The sequence below is a fragment of the Octodon degus genome, unplaced genomic scaffold (assembly GCF_000260255.1).
Source record: "Octodon degus isolate 3935 unplaced genomic scaffold, OctDeg1.0 scaffold00008, whole genome shotgun sequence".
Classification (NCBI taxonomy): domain Eukaryota; kingdom Metazoa; phylum Chordata; class Mammalia; order Rodentia; family Octodontidae; genus Octodon; species Octodon degus.
The window spans coordinates 14,982,786-15,006,173 of record NW_004524584.1 but is presented as its reverse complement, the minus strand read 5'-3'; the positions used below and the strand labels follow the sequence as shown (position 1 = coordinate 15,006,173).

Here is a 23,388-nt window from a genome sequence, read left to right as displayed (position 1 = left end):
AGACTCTGTTCTCATTTATTATGACTACATCCCTCTGCCCACTCATCCATGGAGTCTAGAGCCAAGGAAGTTGCTGCTCTGCCAGACTCAAGAGCACCCCAAGAGCAAAGTGTGACGTGAGCCGACCAACTTGTGCGGAATGGCAGGGCTTCAGCTGCCCAAGTGCGTTTGCAGCCAGAGCACAGCATTCATGAAGCTGTCTGATTCCACTTCCACCTCTGATAGTGCGTGGGTGCTTTTAGGATAGAGAAGGAGCCTGTAGGGGTTGGGCGGCAACATTTGAGTCTGGAGGATCTGCCCCTGCTCACCTGCCCCCCAGCTGCCAGGGCTGTCCTGTATTACTCACCGGACAGGCACATTCCGAGCCTTGAGGGCACGGTAATACTCTATGCCCTGCTTAAAGGGTACACGCCGATCTTCCTGGCCCAGCATCAGTAACAGCGGTGTCTTCACCTGAGTGTGTGGGAAGCAGGGGGCAGAGGTAAACTAGGTCCCAAAATCTGGATGGACGGATGGCACATGGGTGAGAAGGTGGGCCAAGTACCTGAGGGATGTATCTGATGGGTGACTTGTCCAGCATCTCTGCCCATACACTAAGGTCTGGTAAGCAGTCGCTGTTATAAGGAAAGCCAGCCTCTACTACACACCTGTGAGAGACCAAGTATAATTGTGTATGCCTATAAGCCCAGCACTCTGGAGGGTGAGGCAGGAAGACTACAAGTTTGAGCCCAGCCTGGGTTACTCAGAAACCTCGCGAGACTGTCTCCAGATAAAGGGGCGGGACAGTATTCTGTGTAAAGGACTTGGGTGAGAGTGCTAAAAGAATTTTTCTGTGTTTTCTTTGAGACAGGGTCTTGCTATGTAGCCTAGGCTGCTTCAGCCTCCTAAGTGCTGGAATTATAGGCATGTACCACCACTGGTATCACAAAAAATGAAGACATCAAGTCAGTGAAGCCCCAGGAACTCGGAGGTCTGTAAGATAAATGTGAATATGGGATGGAAAGGAGGACACACTTACCAGTCAGGGATGTCAGTGGAGCCCATCATAGAGGCAATGTTGATCACAGGATTCCGGGCCACACAGGCCCTGTAAGTCTCTGGATACTGGCCAATCAGGTGGCAGGAGAGGAACCCACCATGGGAGCCACCCATGAGGGCCACACGGCCTGTGTCAAAGTGTTCTTCCTGGAGCACCTGCTCCACTGCAAACTACGGGGTAGAGCACAGTGTACTGCAACCAGCTATTTGCATCCAACCCCTGACAGCCCACCCTCTATAGCTTGTCAGAAGCCCTAGCCCCCTTCTACCTGAACATCCTTCACATCCTGGTGGCCCACGTTGCCTGGAAGGGAAAGGATGCTGTCCTGTCCAAAGCCCGTGGAGCCACGATAGTTCACTAAAGGTGAGGGATATATCAGACAAAGTAGTTAGGCAACACTATCAGCCCCAGGGACGCCGCTTCACACATCGGTGAAGGAAGCCCTAAGATCAGCCACCAAGAGAAAGGAACAAGACACTCCAGGCTGTTACCCAGGGACTACTTCCTTTCCATGGAGGTTCTCAGTTAAGTCCACATTGTTAGATGCTAGGCCAAGGCAATTCCTGGTAGTGGATAATAGAAGGAACTGGCCCATAGACAGGCCTAGAAGTGAGTGGCAGCCACAGGGTTTATGCAAAACAGGATCACCCATCATCCCACCAAAGTCCTAGTAGAGTTATGGGTCTCTCCTTGCTCACCTAGTAGCACTGCAAAGCCCATCTTACATAGCATGGCTGGGAACAGCATCCAGGCAGTAACAAAGGATGAATGGGGTCCTCCTGGAGACAGGAGTGAAGGGTCAAAGGGCCAGCTAGACAAGGTAGAGGAAGGGCATGGTGCTTAGCCTAGATACCTACCGTGGGGCATGACCACCATGGGTACTTGAGTCTTGTCTGGGGGGTCACTTGGCTGCAAAAGGATTGCTTCAAAGTCAAGTCCGGCTGCAGAAAGACAGCAACAGTCAGGAAGGCCAATGCTCCTTCCCTAGGAATTCCCCAGCGAAAGACCCATCTCTAACTGCATGTGTAGGGCTGACCTATGAAACCCATACCATGGCGCATGGGCCTCTGAAACCTCAAGCCTGGTCAAGGAGCCCACTCTGAAGAGACAGCATTCTGGATAAGGTGTGCTTGAATAGGTGTTAGATGAGGCCTGTTGTTTTGGGGCCTTGACTTTCCTACCACATGATTTGGCACTCAGTTCTGATACAGAGAACAGGTGCACAGAACCCTGGGTGCTTCTCCTCAAGACCAAAAGAACAGAAAACCTGTTAGAGGAGTCTCAGAAAACCGTACAGTGTGAGCTAGAAGGCAGGGTCTCCATAGACGCTCTGTGCCATGAAGCCTGGACAAGGTGTCCCTCTGCCCTGGTCCAGCTTACCATACTGTCTATTCTCTTGCTCTGGGGGTGGCTTTAGTACTCGGATGCTCCAGTGGATGTCATGAATGGGCTCAGCCTCCTCCAGGGACACCCACAACACGGACGGCTCCTTCCCTGCAGGAGGCAGGAAGCCAACTTTCTGCCAAGAGGAAGGAAAAGTCTCATAGGTGGTTGGGGTGCCTCCTTGCCTTCTACTTTTTCCCAGAGCACGAGGTAGGCAGCTTTTACTAAGCTGGGCCTCACACCTATCTCCAGAGGACACAGCATAGGTCATTACTGTGAGCTGGTACACACCAAGTGCTCACAGTCACATGTGAACACACCCCACTGACCTCAGGTCCTAGCCTCTGCTATCTCCCTATATTCTATATCAGAGGACCAGTCACTTCCCCAGACCAGACAATAGCCCTTAATGCCTTCCCATTAGAGCCACCCTTATGGACCACGCTGGGTGGGGGTCAGTCTCAGCCCTTCTATGTACTGACAAGCTATGGTTGCCTCTGGGCCAGTAGAGCTGCTGCCTCCCAGCCTGTGACCCATCAACACTCACCAGGCTCGGGGGTAGGCTGGGTGTAGAGAACTGTGCCACCATAAGGTCCCGATCAATTGTAAGCAGCTTCCAGCTTCCACCTAACCCCCCTGGAGAAAAGATGCGAGTAAGTGCCAGCCAGAGCCACCTCCTTTCCCACTCCTCATTCTCTGCAGAGTCCAGGCTAAAGGCTCAATGGAAAGGTAGGCCCCTGTCCCATAAAGGGCAGAAGTCTCCCATGTGGACTGGCTTTCTTGCCTTGCGCTTCTGTTCAGAGCAGGAGGTTGGTGGCTCTTATTAAGCTAAGCCTTATACCTACCTCCAGAGGACACAGATGGGTTCTCACTAAGAGCTGATTATATCAAGGCACTTATACACATGAACATATACCCCACCCTGATTCCAGGCTCAGCCATCTCCTTGCACTCTGCAGTACCACAAACAACTACATGTGGCCCTAGGGAAGTTTCTTGCACAGTACCTGGTTCATCTGGCAGGCACGAGCTGTGCCCAGGAACTGCCAGATCTAGAGACATGCCAGACCATTAATGACTGGAGGTGGCAGCCAGGTACAGGAGTTGTATTGGGTGGAGACAGGGCAGTGGGGTGCACTCAGATGCTTAAGCACAACTTCTCATGAGCTCTAGGTTTAGAACAGCTTTGTAGAGGACCAGGAGCAGGCAGTCAGGGCAGGTAGAATTCAAAACTCATTTCAGGTACAGTCACTAGGCCTGAGTATGGAGATGTCAGACCCTGGGTTCCTGCTGGACCCTGAAGGGTAGAGTTGTCTCTGCCTGCAATAGGCACCCAAGGCTCGGTGAGGGGGACGATGATTGGCAGATTTTGGCAAAAAGAGTATTCTAGGGCCAGGGAGATGGCTCAGTGGAATAAGCACTTCCCTGGCAAGCACAAGGGTCTGAGTTCAATCCCTGGTTCTGCCAAAAAAAAAAAAAAAGTATTCTGTGGCTTTGAGGAACAGGGAAGGTGGTGTGTTGGCTGGGCAAGTGCCTTGCAAAGGCAAGGTCCTAGGGTGACAATCAACAAAGGCTGCAGAAATCAGCGCTGAGAGTGGCTACAGCGCCACTGCTGCCAGAGTCAGCTCCAGACTCAGCCCTCACCTGGCTGGCTGGCTTACCAGCCCTGCTTACCAGCTGTTAGGGACGTCACGCTGCCCGTCTGGGTATCCACTACAAACAGGTCCTAAAGCAAAGAGGAGGCCTCTTAAGTACCACATCCAAGAGCCTTGTGGTTCCTGTCCCCATCTCCTCTCTAACCCCTTGATGACCATGGTCTAGTCTAGGGCTATATGCAGCTATGGTTACGGCTACTCAGTGCAGTAAGAAGAAGCCTAAGGATCTACTCAAATCTCAGTATTACAGCTTACTGAGTGTCCCTGGGCAAGGTAAGGAATGCCACGGAGCCCCCTGAAGTTAGCATGAAGGCAACATCATCCCACACCAAAAAGAGCCTGGTGTGCTGTGGGTGCTATCATACCATTCCCGTAACACTGTTGTCCTTACAATGTATCTGGACCCCCTCTAGCGGCAGATCCTCTGTCACCCAGCTGAAAATGCCTGGAAAGACTGTACTCTGATTCAGGCAAAAAGGCCATGAGCTCTTTAGAGGCAGTACCCCTCCTAAAGGAGCAGTAACAGGTCAGAACAAGCCTGGCAGGCATTCAGCAGGCTAGATGCCTCCCACCCTCTACCCCTGGCACACACATGCTCTGCCACAGGGCTCAGGATCCTGGTGACTGATCACAGGGGCTGCCTCTCCATATAGTCAGGGTCCCTTACCTGTCGGCTCCGCTGAGCAGAGTCAAAGACCACTCTCTGGCTATCAGCTGACCAGCATCCCAGAGGCAGAAGGCTGCAGTAAATTCCAGAAAAGCTCTCTGCAAAGATGGGAAGGTTGGAGCTGTGCCCAGGAGCAAAGGTTTTGTTTTTTTTTTGTTTTTTTGTTTTTTTTTTTCAGGAGCAAAGGTCGGGGGAATCAATACTATTAAGCAGACTACACTGCTGGGCAATTTACCCAGGTCCCTGCAACTTGTGGCAGAATGGCAGCTCTACACATCATGATATCGGGTGGGCTGGTGGGTGACGGTGGAAAGGTCTCTGAGGACAACCCAAGACAGGCATACTTAAGAGCTACTGAGCATCAGTGCTCAGAAGAAAATTAGTTGCTTTGCAACTACTTCTGCTGGGCCATAGGCAGGGCTAGAGGCCTCTAACCAAGGAAACACCTGTCTATTAATCATAATGTCCACTATAGCACACTGCCAAGCAGAAGGGTCTCACTAAATTCTACCATGTAAGGGTCTTCATACTTAAGTTAACCCTCATTGTAATTCTCCAAGTAAGGCAGGGACAACCACTCTCTCCACAGATAAAGAAATAGAGGATCGCTAAGAGTTCCAGGTCAGCCCGACCTATTTACCGAGATCCTATCTCAAAAAACCAAACCAAATGAAATGGAAGTTTAGGGAGGCTTTGGTACTGTCCAAGGACACACAGCTAATTTGAGACTCAGATAGGGTCCCAAACTACATCCCTGCAACTCAAGGAAAGACAAAAAGGCCACTGTGTTCTTTTGCTTGCTTTCTCCCTCTCTCTGGGCTGGAAATGAACCAGGGCCTTGTGCATGCTAAGTACATGCTCTACTGCTGAGCTATACCTCTACTAAACTGGAACACTGTCCACTGTACTTGCTAGACTCCTGAACTTTCTCCATGGCTTGAGCAAACGAGATTTTCATGTCTTCTGTCCTTGGGATGGCTTAGCATCCCAAGAGGAGCTATAGAGATCTGAGACTGAGACAGAAGCCTTTTAGCCAAGAGGGCCATTCTCCCTGAGGACTAGCTGACTTGAACTGCATGGAGGTGAGAGTAGATGGGATGAGGGGTAAGGTAACACAGCACCCTCAGACCCAGAGCCTCTCAAGTATGACATTTCAATCTGGTACACTTTTTGAGAGACCCACTTAAAGGGTAATGGTTTTAACTAGCCACTGAAAAAAACCCTAAGTGCTTTAGCACAGAAATTAAGTTATATAAACTCCCAGTCTGCCTGGGCCACTCTGATCTCAGCTTTGGTCCAACCACTCTTTTCATTGGAACTGTTCCCCACAACCATGGGTCCCACTCCTTTGGAGTTTGGTCTTAGGGCTGACCCACCACACAGAAGCTCCTCAAAAGGAACACAAAAAGTTGGGCAGAGATGGAACAGACAGCAGGAACTTGGAGCTATAAGCATCAGTGATTCCCCCAGCGAGGCACCCTTACCTCCTAATTGCCGAGGTACAATGTCCACCACCACAGAGGTGACCTTGGTATACCAGTCATACTGCAAGAGAACATAATGGTCAGATCTGAGGGGCAGGGGACAAGGCCCTCCAGGCACAGAGCTCTGCATGTGTCCTTCAGTGACAGCTCTGGGTAACCCCAGGGGAGAAACAAAGCAGGTGAGATGAACCTGATATATCTCCTTTCTGGTGATCTGTACCAGGTGCCCTATATCTGTACCGTATTCTGGCCCCTTGGAGAGCCTGGCTATGTGCCAGTGTATTTTAGGGAGGGGTCTACAGGGTGTTCAGGATCTCACTACTACATCGGACTCATAGTGATCCACCTTTTTACAACCTCCCAAGAGCTGGGATTACAGGTACACACCACTACACCCAGTCTTAATTGCTGTCTCAGTGCGCCCCAGCCCCTGCGTCTGCTTGCAGGCGCTTTAATCCGCTAAGCTGTTTGGCTGGCCCTTGAGGACCAGAGAATATTCTTACAGATAGATCTGGGTACTCTCAAGATGGCAAACCTGACAGGGCAAAACCCCCTCTGCCAGTACTCTCAGCCTCCAGCCTTGCCTTCAGAGCATAGGCAGTCATACTGTTGCTGCACCTTGGACAATGAGGGTATCTGTGGAAGGGCCCACTGGGAGATGATGCTGGCCCTTCAGTTGTCACCCACCTTTTTTTGGGGGGGGATTGAACTCAGCATCCTGTACTTGCCAGACAGGCGCTTATGCCCACTGAGCTATATCCCTGACCCTACACCATCCCCTCTTCTTGCTGACTGCCTCCTACCCCAAACCTTCAGCTCACCAGGCACAGCTGACTACACTGATGGTGAGGGATCAGCGACGGGTACTGCAGGTAGATGATGCGACAATGATCTGGGCTCAGCCGAGGAGAAGAGATAGCCAGGGAGTCATCGGAGAGGAGCTCTGGGCCACACGGAAATGTGAGCATCACACAAACCAGCAAGGACCAATGTGTACCCATAAAGCAAAGGTGTGCACTAGCTACTTACCACACTTCCCCCCGGTGAGGTCCACATAGTATAGCGCTGACCTGGAATAGCCCAAAACTCACTTAGGTTCAAGGCCAGCTAGGCTGCAGGATCCCCTTCCGGGTCCCATTTTCTCACCTTCGATTAGTGCAGAAACGGATGCCTAGCCGAAAGGGCTCATGCCACCAACCCACAAACACCACACCCGTGTCTCCAGGGGCCCAAAAAGCCTGTAAATATAACCAGAGGGCTGGTGAGCAAGGGGCAGTAGCTCAGGCAAGGCCAGCAGACTCCAGGTGGGACAAGTTGAGTCACTACTGACCTGTCCAGGGGACACATTCTCAGGAACTCCCTCAAGCACAGAGATGTTGCCACTCTCAATATCCAGCACACAGAGTACAGGGATGCTTTTGGAAACCATGTTTTCTCCCCAGTCCTCGTAAAACACAAACTGATCTCCCTGAGAACACAGGATACACGATGTCCAATCTTTCAACAAGACCCTGCCCTGCGTCCTAGAAGCCAGTGCCTCCCTGGTTTTGACAGGTAGATCATCGAAGAGAGCAAACTAAGCCCCAGGGATGCCCCCAGGCCTTCATGGATTAGTCACACCACAAGCACCTTGACAGCCTGGTCTCGTTTCTTCGGCCTGGCCATCTCATCATCACTGGCATTAACGTCCAAGGCTTTTGTCTGAAAAAAGGACTCAGTCTTGGGGCGCTTCTTCTCTGCCACATACAACAAATGTGTCTCCGAGTGTGACCAGGATAGGCAGCCAAAGCAGTCTGGATAGGGGAAGGGCTAATTAGAGGGAGACTAGAGCTATGGCTGCCCCTCCTGTCCACTATGCCTGCTCACCAACCAGGTGCCTCACCATCCTCATAAACAGGCCCATGCTTCTCCAGTGCTGACAGGTTGAAGCTCTTAAGCTTCCAGTTCTTCTCCCAGATCTGTGGGTACCGGGGTATCAGTCTGTGTGCCCTCTAACAGAGCCTTATCTGTGGGGCTGAACTCCCTACTGCCCATCTGGTCTCTGGCAGACTCACCTCGAGGAACTGCTTTTCCTCTCCAGGGCCTGTGCCTCCAGCCTTACGCAGCACAGCTTTCATGGTACCTGAAGGAGACTCTCTGCTCAGCAATCTGAGGAGATGTGGGATGCGGGGGGTCAGGATTATATCCAACCCCAAATAGCTCTGAGCTGCCTCCTCACTGGCTACAACCTTAATTTTTTTTTTTTTTAAGATAGGGTCTTGAAACTTAGTTCAGGCTGGCCTTAAACTCACTATGCAGCCCAGGCTGGTCTCAAACTCAGCAATTTTACCTCAGCCTCTTAAGTGCTGGGATTACAAGAATGTGTCACCATGCCTAGCTAGATTCTTAAGGCTCTGGTTCCACACTAGCCCCTCTAGCTCCTATAACATGTCCCCACAATGGCAGATGGCCTTGCTGTTCTTCCCTGAAGCAGAGATTCTACTCTCCCCAGATCTAAGGAAATCAGGCTCCACTTAAGTTTGAAGCAAGCCTCTAGTGCTTATCAGGCCATGTCACTAAAAGTAAGGCATAGGAACCTGGCTTCTGGCTCCCTCTATGCCCTACCCACATCTAGGCACAATGCACGTGGTGTATATTCATTAACGGCTAGCATGGCAGATGGTTGGGCTTGTTCGCAAGCTTACTCCCTCAAACTTACTCCCCCCGAGTCTCCACACTGTTGCCTGCAGGCCCTGCAAACACCACTGAGTCCCCATCATGGAACACCAGGTACTGGCGGCAGAATCGAATGTTCTCCATCCTTTCCAGGTCCCGCTGGGTCCACTCTGCAAAGGAGGCATGAGGCTGCTCAGTCTGTTTTGGCCAGTGCTCCCCACCCTACCCAGGAAGACTCAGACTTATCATCCCAGATCTGTCTTCAAACATCCTAGGGGAAGCCTGGACAATACTTGACCACAAACCCAAGTTCAGGTCGCTAGAGCCTAAGCTCACAGCTGCTTAAAGAACCCAACTTTGGCCCCAGCGCCCACTATGGAATCAAGGGTAGCCTACAATATATTTGGGATACAAGGCCCACAGACTGATGCTCTCAGGTCTGATCGCTCGTCCACCCACGCAGTCAGGGCTCTGCCTAGTTTGGCCTGCACAGTCCCCCAGGCCTGTGTGCCGGGAACTGGTTGAGAGTGTACCCCAGCCCTGGTTCCTCCACACACTCATGTGTTCTCTGTGAGCGCACAGCCCCTTCACCACCTATCCCCTCTGCCCACACACCGGTGTGCACCGTCCGGTAGCGGCCCCCGTACTGCGTGGTAACCTCTGGGCCCAGGCAGGCGGCGCTCAGCGCGGGTTGGCGGCTAAGGCCCCGATACAGCGCCGCCGCCTCCTCGGGCTCGCTCAGCAGCACCTGCGCAGGGGACACACCAGGATCAGGCCCGGCCCGGGCTGCAACAACCACGGGGGCCGCGAGCCGAGCCCTCACCTGACGCTCCATAATCCCCGTTAGCAGCACAGGCAAGGCTGGGCGCACCGGACCCGGAAGAGAAGCCTTGCGGGGCGGAACCTGGAGCGGCCCGGCCCATTTCCGCTGTCTGCAGCGACTAGGGGCGGGGCCTTCGGCCACTGAGCCCCGACGGCCGGCGAGGGGCGTGGCTTTGGTGGAGGGAGGTTGTTGGGGCGGGGGCCCCGGGAAAAGAGCCGGGCCTTTAAGGCGCCGGCTAGACACTAGGAGGCTAGGTCCTGAGTCTGAATCTGAAGCGTCCTGTAGCAGCGGAAAGCGGAAGCCAGCGTTTAAGGAAGGGCGGAGTCTGCGAGAAGCGAAGGTTTATGGAAAGGGGGCGGAGCCTGAGTTCTAACCCTACCCTACGGGTATTGAAACCAGCTGGGTGTCGCTGAAGTAGGCGTGCGTGAGGTGGGGCGGGTTCTTGGGGCCCTAGCGATTCTGGGCAGGGCGGGAGCGTCTACCTGCCTCCGCTTAGGCCTCCGCGGCCCTGTCGCCTTGGGTCTCTCCCTGCCCACCTTCCTTAGACGGCGCCGGGGACTCCTAGGCAGACTGGACGAAAGGGCGCAGGCCCTGACGCAGCAGGCAGAGGGCCGGGCGCTGCGCTGGCTGGGCAGGTGCTGCCTGGGCTTATCAATCGTCGCCAGACCTAGCCCAACAGCTATCAGTTCCCGCAGCTTTCGCCCATCTTTCTCAAGGGCGCCTGGTGAGAATCGTGAGATTAGTCCTCTTTCTTCCCGGGCCTCAGCTCAAACCCTTGAATGCTGAGGGCCTGTTGGGGTCAGGCTCCACTCCTACCCCCATCCCCGGACCAAAGAGCTTCCAGTGCAGAGAACCTGGGTAGGCAGATTCCCTCTTCACGTGGCACAGAACCGGATTGTCTGAGATGACAGCGGAGTCAGAAGGCTCGGCAGTAGCCACACCAGCAGTGATGTCACCTCCATATACCATGAATTTGGCTGGTCTTCCACACCTCAGAGCTCCTTTCACCCTGCTTTGCCTAAAGAGCTCAACTGAGGCAAATTTGGTGTTTTTTAAATTCTGTTTTCAGATGCTCTAGTGACTGTGGGTTACTCCTGTCCATCTGCAGTCCTGAACTCTGGCACCCATCAAGACCTCTGGGGAGAAGTAGGCAGGTTAAGACTTGTTGGCAGCACCAGAGGGCAGTACATGCTCGCTTGCCTTCTGGGATGCAGGCCCAGAAAGCTGTGGGTGCTGCTTGAACACCCATTCAGTTTTCCCCACAGCTTGTACAGTGAACTGCCTGCTCCAGATCCAAGCTTGGGCCTATGCTTGTTTACTTTTGTGGAGGGTTCCTTGTCTTTGGCGTGGTGTAAACTCAGTCTGTCATGCTAGCACTTTGCAAAACTTTGCCCCTTTATTCTTTTCCCTTTAACTGTGAACAGAATGGTCACAAATTTGGGGAGTTACTCCCATGTCTAACCTTTCCTACTTAGAAAGCATCCCAGAGACAGTAGGTTGTTTATATCAAGTCTTTTTATTCTGATGCCACAGAATTACCTTGTCACAATACAGGAGGGGGAGGGACACTGAAGTACCACGAGTTCTCACAGAGCACAGGAGGACGGCACACAATTCACAAGGTCATGTGGAGGACTCGGGTCATTGCACTTACAACTGTAAACTTGTTTGACTGTACAGCACTCTTCCCCCCTCAAATAAGGAGAGAAGGAAAAAAGAAAAGAAAGGGACAGAGGGAGGAGAGAAGGAAAAGCAAAAACAAGACAGGGAAGCTAGAGGAAAAGGTGTTGGTGGCCACCACTCTCCAGGCTACTACACTTGGAGAAGGAGCTGATTTGACTCCAGAGGCTGAATGAGGCAGACACACGTGTGCACGCACACACACACACACATACACACACACGTTCACATGCATCCACACAATATCTCATGACTTCCATGGCTTTCTAGTACCATCCCAGTGCACATGGCAGCAGGGCACTGGCACCCAGGGAGACAGATGGTATCTCCAAGGAGTTTCAGTTTATTAGGCCTGTCCCTTTGATCCTGTCTGAGTTCACGGTGACAAGTATTTACAGCATGGATGGGAAAAGGGAGTAGGAAAGGATCTAATAGGGTGAGATTGCACTGTCCTGGAAAATTCTCACAGGTTCCAGAGTTGCTGCCACTTCTGCTCTTTCAGTGCAGGCCCTGAGATCACATGCTCTGCCCAAGGCCTGAGAGAATGGTGGTCAGGGAAGGGTTGTTGCTATGAGATGGGTTCCTGGGCCCTCCAGTGGGGAGAAGAGAGTACCCTTGTTCATGACATCTGGGGGGAAAATCAGAGAAGGCCTACACTGCATCCTAGAGATCTGTATTTCATTTGAAAAGTGTATATTGCTCTCTACTTCCCAAGCACCAAATGCTAGTCTGCCCCTCTGGCTGCATTGCCCTTAGAGTCACAGCTGCAGCCACATATGGGCCAGGACTGCCATGATCCAGAGGCCTGCTGCAGCCTTCACAGTCTTCACAGAGGGGTAATGATTTGTACTGTAGGCTCAGTGGGGGGTGGGGAGTGGCAGATATCAGACATTTTAAACTCAGAGGGTTTGGCCAGAAAGAAAATCTGCTGAAAAGCCAGTACCTACCTGAAAGCCTGATATGGAGCCTGCTAGAGGCAGACCTGCTGGCATCTCCTTGCTGACATTCTGCTCCCAGTTCCATCTCCTGGCTGTTAGTGGAAAGGGTTACTGCCTTACTCTGCAAATATCCAGCTAGGGCAATCTACACAGACCGTGGGTGGCTACAGAAACTAGATGATGGCCTCCCTCAGCCCTTGCTCAGAAGGCCTCAGATAGCCCAGACCTGATCTTTGGAGATAAGGCAGCTGTCTCATGGAATAGAGGCCAAATCCCAGGAGGCCACGGTCACCATGAAGACTGGCAAGCTTCCTGTCTTATCTACAGCTGCCAGAGGTGGGCCAGGACCCCTTTCTTAAGGGGTGTATAGGCCTTATAGAAAAAGAAATGTGGACCCCTGAGAAATGCATGGTGCAAACCAGAGCACTCTGGAGGAAGGTCAGTCAGGTCCTGAGGGGGAGGCAACTACTACCTGCCCCACCCCTGGCCCAGCAGTGGAGAAGCTGATGACTGCGTACTCAGGTAGACAAGGGAAGTCCCAGGGATGGATGCCAAAAGGGACACACACAACCTTATTAAGTTCTTCTGAGAAGCTTCACAAGAAGCTCATCTTAAAGCGATTGTTTATGTGAACAGTTCACCTGCTTCAGATGATATTGTTAGTCAAAGAGAAGTGCCAAAAGCCCAGCTCTTCCTAAGTGCCCTTTTAACCCGTGGCTCCAGCCCAGACCTCTCTCTCTCTCTCTTTTTTTTTTTGGTGGAACCAGGGATTGAACTCAGGCCTTGCGCTTGCCAGGGAAGCGCTTATTCCACTGAGCCATCTCCCCAGCCCCAGCTCTCTAAACATATAGTCCTTTGAGCCTCTTGACCACAAAGGAGAGGGATGGAGTGGGTTTAGGCAGGACTTGGGGTCCCCAGGGCACAGTCTGACTCTGCCCTGGCCTCTGCCTCTCTGGTCAGGGATGCAGCTCAGTTCTGTCTTTAAGCAGTACTCCACTAGGAAGGATACCCAGATGGCTCTGGTTGAGGACTGGAGTAGGAGGGGAAAATGGATACATATATAAATCATACAGCAAACTTTCATACACATGCATCCTACACAGGCTCCATTGTGTCTACTCCATGTTTTCCCATTTTATTTGTTATCTTGACCAAAGGAAATTGCAGGGTATGTAGAACTTCATCTTGCCCGCCCCACAGCCTGGCACACTTGGGCAACAATTCTGGCAGGTCCTCACCAGCTTATGCAGAAGTCACTATAAGTGTTCCTGAAGGAGAGGGTCAGAGGCAAAAGAACTCCAAGCAAAAAGGTTGAGCATTTAAAATGGATGAGATCGTGCAAAGAGGCTGCGAGCTGTGCATGCTCCACTGCGGGACAGGCGGTGACTCACCTGGCAGCAGCGAGTCCTGCCACAGGTCAAACATGCCACAGACAGAATTTCACACACACACATACATGGGAGCAGGGCTTGGGGGTAGTGATATGAGTATATCTATCCAGTTTCTCAATCGCATGTTTGCAATTAACTCCTTATACATAACATGGAATTTATTAAATATTAACAGTTGTCTTTGAGGGTTTATATTTCATTGCATAGAAAGTTAAAGATGAGACTTGTGGGTATGCCCAAGATGAAGGGAGGCTCCCCAGAGAAGGGTCTTGGGGAGGAATGCCACCTAGTCCACCAAGTAGACAGATGGTGCCATACTCCCCCACACAGGGCTCTGGGCCTTTTCCCCAGCTGGCAGAAGCCCTGACCCCTCTGCTCTGAGCACACCCACTGGTGATGGCTTAAGAAGGACTGGAATTGCACAGTAAACAGAGGCGGGCTGAGGGGCCTCCCTAGGCCTCGCCCTGGGGTTGTGCTCTTGGTGGACTGGTGCCCCCTATTGCTTCTTAGTCAACATTCTCCATGTGCTGAGCAGGGGCAGAGCAGAGAGAAAACCAAACCATCAGTCACAAGGTGGTAGTGGAGGGGAGAGGTGAAGGAGTTGAGCAAAGAAGAAGGAGAAAGAGAAAGAGAGAGAAAGAAAAATATTTATGAGGTATACACATAAATCAAACTGGAATGATTAAGGCTGTTCTTGAAATGAAAAGAAATCCCCAGGTATATGGATGAGGAGCCAGCTGGTCAAGACAATGGCGGTGCCGCTGGGGAGATAAAGATGGCTGGGGGATGGCTTTAAGAGGCTGGCAGGTGTGTAGCACACTGCCACTGTTGGGCTGGGAGAAGCCTCAGCCAGTGCCCTTGCTGCTTTTCGGTGCTATGGCCTCTTATTTCAGCAATGAGACAGTGTTAGGTCCTAATGTTTGTAAAGTTCTCCCAACCCTGTGCTGGCCATATGGAGGTCTGCTCCGCTGTCACCCCAGGGAAGGGTGAAGGAACAGGAAGGATCCGAGCCAGCTGGAATGTGAAGGAAACAGAACGCAAGGTGCCCAGTCAAAGCCCCTCTGCAAGGCTGTGGAAAAACTTCTGGCATCCTGGAAGGAGGGCAGTGTGCTTCCAAACTCTGTGTATAACGCACTGGAAGCCTGGCTGGCTGTGGGAAGAGTGGCAGACAGCTGCAGCGGCTCTGGAGAGAGTACTTCCCTCCCCATGACAGTTGGCTGAGGAAGACAGTGTCTCTGGAAAGACAAAGATCCTCCAGGCCAGTGGTCCCAACTTGTCCAGCATATGCTCCACCTGGGCAGCTGCTGTTAGGAGACATACTGTCCTCAACTGAGTCCTGCCTGCCACAGCCCACTTGCTGTGAGTCTTTGGGCCAAGGGTTTGCCAGATTGTAGATGCTTGGAAAAGACAAGGAGGGAAAGGGAAAAAGGGAAGGAGAGACAAAGAAAACAAAGAAAGGTTTGGTCAAGAACTATGGGCAACTGCTTCCCACCCTCACATTCCTCTCAGACATTGGTCATATGCCAAGGGCCTAGAACCGCTGAGGTGTTGGGAAATGGGCATTTGGGCAGCTTGAAGGTCACAGAGAGGAGAAGAAAAAGAATTCAATCTGTCAGGAAGGGGCATACAAGGTGCAATTATAAAATAGAGTGAATGTTTATAAACATTATTACAGTAAAAGACACATGCTGTTCCCCTCAGAATACTTCCACATGCTTCAGATACATTTATCTCATTTTTATTGCAATTTTCTGAAGCAGTTATATATGTTCTCTTTCATGAATGAGTCATGATGGCTGCTTCAATATCCTAAATCAATTCAAAGCATTTTTCCTTTTATGGTCATTTTGATTTTGAGGAAGAGGCAGAAGTCAAACAATGCCAGATCTGGTAAATAAGGTGAATGAGGATATATACATTAACATTACTATGAGCCTGCCTTTGTGTTGAATGGCACTCAGGAGCAGCACTTTCTATATTTTGATCATACTTTGTAAAGATAAAAAAAAAAAAAAGTCAAAGAGCTGCTTCAGAAAGTGTATCGGATAAGTGTGTTTGAAGAGAGGAAAAGTACTTTAATGAAGATTAATGGCAATTTTCTTTTGGGGGGGACAAGTGTTTTCTATGCAGGCTGGCTTTTAAGTTCATGGGCATACTCCTGCCTCAGCCTTCTGAGTGCTGCAGTTATAGGCATGAACCACCACGCCTAACAGCACTGGGCCTTTAAAAAAATAAAAAATAAATAAATAATTAAATATATATATATATATATATTTGTTTATTGGTGTCAGAGATTGAACTCAGGACTTCATACTTGCCAGGTAAGCACTTATGCCACTGAGCTATCTCCCTAGCCCCAGCATTGGGTCTTTTACTGTAATATTTTAATTTTTTTTTATTTATGAGAGAGAGAGAGAGAGAGAGAGAGAGGGGGGTGTGTGTGTGTGTGTGGCCAGCTCAGCCCACCAGGGGGCGGCCCTGGCTGGCATGTGGTGCTGGGGGATTGAACCGCGGTCCCTGATGCTTTGCTAAGCTTGTTCTAAGTAGGTGCTTTAGACCACTGAGCCATCTCTCCAGCCCCTTACTGTAATATTTTAAAAAAATTTAAAAATACACTGCACTTTTTATTAGCCTTTGTATTTTTTTTCTTTTGAGACAGGGTCCTACTGTGTCACCTGCATTGGGCCTAAACTCCTGGCTGGAAAGATGCTAACACCTCAACCTTTAGAGTAGCTAAGACTATGAGGCTGTTTCACTTTTCCTTGCTCGACATTTCTTTTAATGTTGTAAAGATTTTCTCCTTTTTTTTTTTTTTTCTTTTTGAGACAGGGTCTTGCTATGTAGCTCAGGCTAGTCTTGAACTCTCTAGATCTCTTTGGCTAGATCAGACCTCCTGCCTCAGCCTCCCAAGTGCTGGGGTTATAGATTTTGCCACCACATCTACCTAAAAGTTCCTGTTATTTTTGCTTTAAGAGTGAGGAGACAGGATTTTGTTTCAAATGGTAAGCCTCTCCTAACCCGTCTCTGAAACTGATATCAAACCCCAGGGAAATAGGCCCACATAGCAGCTTTGACATTAGCTAAATGCTAGAACTGATGGAGGCTCCTTTAGCTACAAAGCCCATGCTCTCAGTGGCTCTGCACTGTGTGACAGAATACAGAACAGTCTTATCTGTGCTGCCTTTTCCCCATACTCCCTTGGCCCCAAACCGGACATGGATGCTGCCAACCTGGGCCATGAGCTGTCTCTCCTTCTCTGTCCTCAGGACCACTCTGACTCCACATCTGTTCCAGGGGAACGCCAAGGAAACATCCCACTGAGCAGAAAAGCAGTGAAGAGACTATGGTGCAGCCAGGGCAGCAGGATATGTGGCTGCACTATGGCTACTATAATTAGAATAGGGGCTGGGGAGATGGCTCAGTAGGATAAGCGCTTGACTGACAAATGCAAGGATCTGAGTTCAATCCCCGGTTCCGCAAAAAAAAAAAAAAAAAAAAAATTAGAATAAGTTCTGGGCTCTTTCCTTTGACCTGTAAAGCCCATACCAGCGACCTCCCACCCCCTTGCACTTTATCCCTGAATGCCTCCCCTCTGCTGTAGCTCTCATTATGCTGATCTGACTGTCCAAGAAGCCTGCCATACTCATTCTTCCCCAGAACCTCTACTGTCACTGTTTCTTCACGTGTGCAGATCCCACAGCAGCTTTTTCTCTACCTCCAGGCCTTGTTCCACACACTTTATCTCCGACCACTTTTTCTAGATCCCACTGCTCTGATCATCCTACTTCACTGGCACTTACTACCTTCAGAAATTATCTTGAGATTTAATTTTTAAACTTATTTATTCTTCATCCCCCTTAATGGATTGTCAGTTTCAGAGGGCAAGATCTTGGCTTTGTTTCATGCTGTATTCTCAGTGACTGAAACTGCTTGGCATACACTTGGGGCTTGACAAACATTTGTTGACCACATAGATGGAACAGTCTTTTAGCCCACCCCTGCTCCTTCAGAGACAGGAAGCTTTTGTCCATCTTACTCAGTTCTTTCTCTGGTATAAGAAGTTCAGCCTAAGCTAGGACACTTGCTAGACTCCCTTGAACTGACCTGCTTGCTGACTGCCAGCTCCTGCCATGGAAACTGTACATAAGCCTTCATATTCTCAAACCCTTGGCATGCCAAAGGAGGGAGAAAGGCTCGGAACTACAGAATAGTAGCAGGTGCTCCCTGGCCATGCACAGAACAACCAACAGCCAGCTACATTGCCCCAATGCTGGACGATGCACCTGTTCTGCCGCATGGCTCAGGGCAAGGCCAGGGCACATTCCAGGAGCCAGCCATCTCACCCTATGTTGGTATGGCGTTCAGACAGAGCCAGATTTTGAGACCCATCTACTCTGACCTACTCTGAGGTTGAGGCTGCTTGGCCATGCCCTTTCCCCCTGCCTCTATGTCCCCCTCCTGTCTACGTCCATATTCATTCTACTCTTTTGTCCTGTGGACCACAAGTTCAGCCTGTGAGGCCAACAGTGTCCTGACTTCATGCTCAAGCTTGTTAAACTCTGTAGTGCTGGGGGACTCTAGCCAGGGGAATATGTCCCCCTCAGGAACCTCAGAGTATCCTGTCCTCAAGGATTACTTTGGGTTCTGTGCTCAAGATACAAACCTCAACTATTGGAATGCATTTGACATCACCAGACCCTTCCCCAAGGTACCACCTGATTTATCAGCAAGTACACAGGCCTCTGTATCCCAGGGAACTTCTGGGCCCATTCCCAAAGTTCTACTTAGTTAACACTTGCAGGGACTGGATGGCTGTAACCCTTCATGCCCTTTTGTGGCCCATCCTCTTCTAGTTCTGAGACTCACTGTTATACGCAGAGTCCAGAGCTGCGCCCAGGTCTTTGACTCCAGAGATTTTTCCACAGCAATGACATCATCTGTCTTTATGCCTTCAAGAGCCTGTGGGGCATTTTCAGAGGAGAGTTGGAAAGAAGCTACATCACGGTCCCCACCTATAGCTCAATACCAACCCATAGCTGTGAGACCTCTGTAGTGAGACAGGGGATGGTGAGGAAGATGAGAGATTGTCCCTGGATTCTCTTTGCTGGAGACCTTTGCTCATTTGGCACACATACTCCAGGAGAGCACACTGCAGCTCCACCCACACTACCCACAGAAGACTAGAAACACATCTCTACCCCTTCATCCCCAACCCCTGCCAGTAACTCAGGTCTTCTTCAGGACAGGTCAGGTACAGGTCATTCATACTCACCCTGCTGGGCAAGGTCACCAGAATGAGGAGAATTTTTTGCCAAAAGCAGAGACAGCTATGATATAGAAAGAAGAGAGAGGCATCAGGAAATTGGGCTATTTAGCACAATGAGATAGGTTTGACCCAAAGGGCAAGGGCTTCCCAGAATATCATTGTGTGGGAGCGTGTGGTCCCTCTTGCTGACCTGTGCCTAGGCCATTGTGCCTGTGAATCATTCCATAGGCACAGCTTCCACCAATGTAGAATCCTAGGCCCACCACAGACCTGGCCACAGGTAGTACATACCTTCCGTTAGCTTGCCGGCTTGTTCTGCTGCCCCACCAGGGAGGATCTTGGAGAGCACGCTCTCCCCATCAGCACCTGGCTGGCCAGGAGCAGCCCCCGGGGGTCCTCCAGGTCTGGCTCCAGCCTTTGTGCCTATGAAAATAGAAGCCACCATCATGAATGAGCCTTGGCCTGGCTGTTCAGGGTCTAAGTGGGAAAAGAGCCATGAGAGCCATGAACACAGGTACCCTGTGAGGTAGGAAGGTGAGGGGAAGGCTAGAGAATAAAGACAAGAGGAAGAGAAGGGGTGGAAAGAAGCAGAAAAGAGGTTTAGAAAGGTAAAGAAGAAAGGAAAAGGCAGAAGACAAAACAGCAGAGGAGAGGACAGAAGAGGAAGGAATAGTCCTTGTGCTCACCAGTACCTTCTGTTCTCTACCCACAGTGGCCTGGGCTCTAAGGCCCCAATACCAGTGGCCCTGCTGACTCATTCTAACCCCAGCATCATTTTTTACTGGGAGGTCAGCAACTTACTAGGTACCTTCTTGGGGATTAGGGAGTGTGTAAGTGGTTATAGGGAGAGAACAGCCCAGGGTATAGCTGAAGACACCAAAGGATAAGCTTACCTGTAGGTCCAGGTCCTGGTGTTGGCTGGGCCTGGGGAGCTCTCCCCTGTTGGGGTGTTTTGGTCGTCACTTTAGAGCCATCTGCCTGTTCTGCCCGTGGCTGCAACATAGAACCTAGAGCTGATATCTTGCCAATAACCCTGCCCATACCCAGCCTGGATCCAAAGGGATGTCCAAGCTTTAGCTGTAGCATCTGTCCTAGGTGAGACCCTACTCACCAGTCCTGCTGGCTGGGGGCCTGTGGCTGTTGTGGAGCCTGGCTGGGGCTTCCCTGCTGGCTGGCTTGCAGCAGTGGCTGGGCCCCGGGCAGTTGCCTGGCTCTGCTGTTGTGGCCGAGCCTGCGACGAGGCCTGTTGGGGAGGCTGCTGCCCAAGACCCGGCTGCTGCTGCTGCTGCTGTTGTGGCTGCTGCTGCTGCTGCTGTTGCTGCTGTTGCTGCTGCTGTATCTGTGGCTGGCGCAATGCTGCTCCTGAGGCCATCTGCCTGGATGATGGTGGCTGTGACTGCTGTGGCCCTGGAGCTGCCTGCCGACCTTGCAACTGTGGCAGTGCCTGGGGTTCTGGCTTTGGCTGCAGTGCAGCAGGCCCAGAGTGGGCCTGCCGGGAGCCCTTCTTGCTGTCAGAGGTGTGGTGGTATGCTGCTGGAGCACGAGATGGCTGGGAATAATCAGTTGGGCTGGGGTACCCAGGCTGACCCTTCTTCAGCATGGCTGAGGCAGAGCTGGGCTGAGCGTGGGGCCGGGCCTCATGGCGACCCGGGTCCCGAACATGTGATTTGGCAGCACGCCTTCCCGGCTCCTCACCAGCATGGCGGCCTGCATGCCGCCCGTGCTCACTGTGGTGCCGGTGTTCCTTGGCTGGGCCATGACGGCCTGGACCAACCTCATCATGAGGCCACAGACCCTCCTCAGGGGGCTCATCGTAGTCGTGGTAGCTGTGCCTGGCAGGGCCTCGCTTCTGGGAGGAGGAGACTGTGTGGCCCCCATGGTGTCTGAACCGGTCAGAACGAGCATCTCGGGGCTTATCAAACCAGTCCGTCTCCTCCTGGCCCAGGTGATACGCTTCAGGAACCAAAAACAGAACACCATCAACCCCTGGGCTGGCCTCAGGGGCAGGCCTAGCTGAAGCCATGCAAGGAGACGAGAGTGGGCACCACAGCCACAAGCAGATCACTAGGTCCCAGCCCTCCCTCCCTTAGCCAGCTAGCAGGGCACAAGTGAGAAAAGTAAGGGCAGCCTGCAGCAGGGCCTACTGGTAGAGTTGCCAGGCCAACCCTGCTGGGACACTGGGGGCCTGGGGCCTACAGGTGGGCAGGCCCCCTAGGGCTGAGCATCAGCAGAAATCACCCCCAGCTGCCATTACCTTCACTGTCAGAAACCACGCAGTGAGAATCATCCAGGATGTAGCCCTCCTCACGTTTATACAAGTGGGCTCGAGGTCCATCCTTGATATGCTCCTGGACATCAGGCATGGAGTGGCTGGAGCAGAACTGTGGACAGGTATCGCCAGGAGGCAGTGTGCCCCCAGCAGGGCGAGGCCGCCCCATGGGGCTGACAGGGCTCTCCTCCTCAGAGGCTTGGCTCCGCATGGGTGGCCGCATCCGGCCATGGGTCATGCTCAGTGATGAGGGCTTGGAGCCTGCTTTCTGAAGTCGCTCCACGGCCTCCCGTTCCCGTTCATACCCCTTGCCTCGGCCACTGTAATCATGGCTAGACAGCTTTTCTCCACTGTATGCAGACCCCACCCGAGACCGGCTGCTCCCCCCATACATGCGGTCATCTTCCTCTGCTGCATCCCGGCTGGACACCCCATAGTATCTCTGCTGCTCATACACATTCTTTTTGAGCCCATAGGTGATTTCATCCTGAAACTTCCTGCCCCGAGAGGCCAGGCTGCTACTAACAGCAGGTGGGGGATAAGAGGCCAGATCTGACTCCACATCCTTGGCCTCTTCAATAGGTGAAAACTTGGAGATTTTTTGCTCCATTCCCTGCTTCCGATGTTTGCTTCGTTTTGAGGAGATGGCAGCTGGGGCCAGACTCTTGGAGGGATGTTTGGGCCCCATGAGCCCTGGACCATACTTCTCTCCTCGAGTCCCATGCCTGTAGTCGCTGTCACTGTAGTAGTGGGTACTAGCAGGTCGTCCATTGCTCTCCACACTCCGGTGGTGATGGCTAGGCTTTCCACGGGAATCGTATGAGTCCTCCTCAGATTCCTCCTCTCCTCTGGCATAGCAGCAGGGCAGTGTGGGGCCCTCCAGGGCACCTGGTTCTCCAGACTCCTTTCCAGAACGCCCACTGCTGCCTGGACCCAAAGACTCCATCCGCTGGCTATCAGGGACAGTGCTGTCCTTGGTCAGCTCACTGATATCGTTGATCATCACATAGTTTCGAGGAACATTCTGCTCCAGACTGGTGTAGTGTGAGTCAGAGGGGTAGGTGGGGACTGGGCTCTGGCTCACACTGCCACGGTCACTGGCCCGGGGAAGTTCAGGGGTCCTGCCCTGCTCATAGCTGCTGCTCACTGCTGGTCCACTATAGCTGGTTTCAGAGGGGGCTGATGACATGGCCACAACAGGGCTGGCAATCACCTCATAGTTGGTGGGCACCTTCTGCTCCAAGTCAGCTAATGATGTTTGGCGTGGCTTCTGGTGAGGTGCACGGCTGTCAGCTGGGATAGGCAAAAGGGTGCTCTGTGTGGTTGGCATGGGTGTTTGGGCTGTATAGTGACCTGAGGGGCAGAAAGCCTGCTGATTTGGCAGGCCAGGCTCAGCTGGATAAGTGGTACTGGCAGGAAAGGCAGGTGCTGGGTATGTGCTGGGGCCAGGGTAGGTGGGTGCCTGGTGGGCTAGGAGTTCATTCTGAGTTGGCCCAATATTGCCTGCAGTGTACTGTGGGGCTGGAGGAGAGAATCGGGGCTGCTGGAATGCAGTGGGGGCTGACGGGGTGGCTGGTGCAGCGGCTGTGGCTGGGAAGCCTGAATACTGGCCAGCGGGAGTGGTACACCCCTGTAGCCGCAGCTGGTTGAGCTCGCTGTCTGACAGGTAATCTCGATGTGCACCAAGGCTGCGCAAGGGTGAACATTCACGGCCACCCCGGTCTTTGGCCAGAGACTCTTTGCGCTGTGTGATGCCCAGCTCTAGGTACTTGAGCTTGGCGTCAATTTCCTTCTCCTCCTCGTCCAGCTCCGCCTGTTTCTTGCGCAGCTTGGTGGACTCATGCTCCACCAGGCGTAGGTCCCGGTCCAGCTCCCGAAGCAGGCTGGCCTTGGTGGCAGGGACGGTGGTAGGCCCCACTAGCCCTCGCTGCAGCAGGCTGGCTGCATATAGCTGTGGGGGGGCCTGGCCAGCCAGGGGAAGGTGAGCCTCCTCTGGAGGCGGGCTGGGCAGTGTCCGCTTCACCTTGCGGGCCAGGCCGTTGGGTGGCAGCGCCGACACCTGAGACAAAGGGAAGGGTGGGCAGCACTGAGACCCAAGGTGTGGGTGACTAGACAGGGCATGGGGCAAAAGAACCCAG

General features: G+C 52.2%; 2 protein-coding genes across 2 annotated transcripts in view; both read right to left on the bottom strand.

The window, feature by feature from the left end:
- Positions 1-6: 6 nt before the first annotated feature.
- Apeh (acylaminoacyl-peptide hydrolase) lies at positions 7-9,791 on the bottom strand. The gene is made up of 22 exons (XM_004625101.2): positions 9,707-9,791; positions 9,499-9,631; positions 8,927-9,053; positions 8,283-8,376; positions 8,111-8,186; positions 7,858-8,021; positions 7,559-7,696; positions 7,375-7,466; positions 7,258-7,298; positions 7,050-7,171; positions 6,229-6,289; positions 4,745-4,842; positions 4,097-4,148; positions 2,970-3,058; positions 2,420-2,558; positions 1,897-1,980; positions 1,738-1,818; positions 1,308-1,396; positions 1,019-1,209; positions 545-647; positions 347-453; positions 7-256 (listed from the first exon to the last, which is right to left on the bottom strand). Exons 1-22 carry the CDS (start codon positions 9,716-9,718, stop codon positions 151-153), a joined length of 2,199 nt encoding a protein of 732 aa, XP_004625158.1. The 5' UTR covers positions 9,719-9,791; the 3' UTR covers positions 7-150.
- Positions 9,792-15,038: 5,247 nt separating this feature from the next.
- Positions 15,039-23,388, bottom strand: part of Bsn (bassoon presynaptic cytomatrix protein) — a 100,099-nt gene continuing 91,749 nt past the window's right edge. Inside the window, exons 7-13 of the mRNA XM_004625100.2 lie at positions 21,236-23,309; positions 20,093-20,934; positions 19,875-19,974; positions 19,273-19,404; positions 18,988-19,042; positions 18,582-18,674; positions 15,039-15,112 (exon numbers count right to left, since the gene is read on the bottom strand). Of these exons, the coding sequence (XP_004625157.1) occupies positions 19,002-19,042; positions 19,273-19,404; positions 19,875-19,974; positions 20,093-20,934; positions 21,236-23,309 (3,189 nt within the window). The 3' untranslated portion in view covers positions 15,039-15,112; positions 18,582-18,674; positions 18,988-19,001. The remainder of the gene's footprint in view (positions 15,113-18,581; positions 18,675-18,987; positions 19,043-19,272; positions 19,405-19,874; positions 19,975-20,092; positions 20,935-21,235; positions 23,310-23,388) is intronic.

Excerpts from the sequence above, each read along its gene's own strand:
- Apeh (XM_004625101.2), bottom strand. Across the intron at positions 7,299-7,374 it reads CGTTTCTGCACTAATCGAAG|GTCAGCGCTATACTATGTGG; the intron begins GTGAGAAAATGG and ends GGGCTATTCCAG. Across the intron at positions 3,059-4,096 it reads CGTGACGTCCCTAACAGCTG|GGGGGTTAGGTGGAAGCTGG; the intron begins GTAAGCAGGGCT and ends TCTTTTCTCCAG.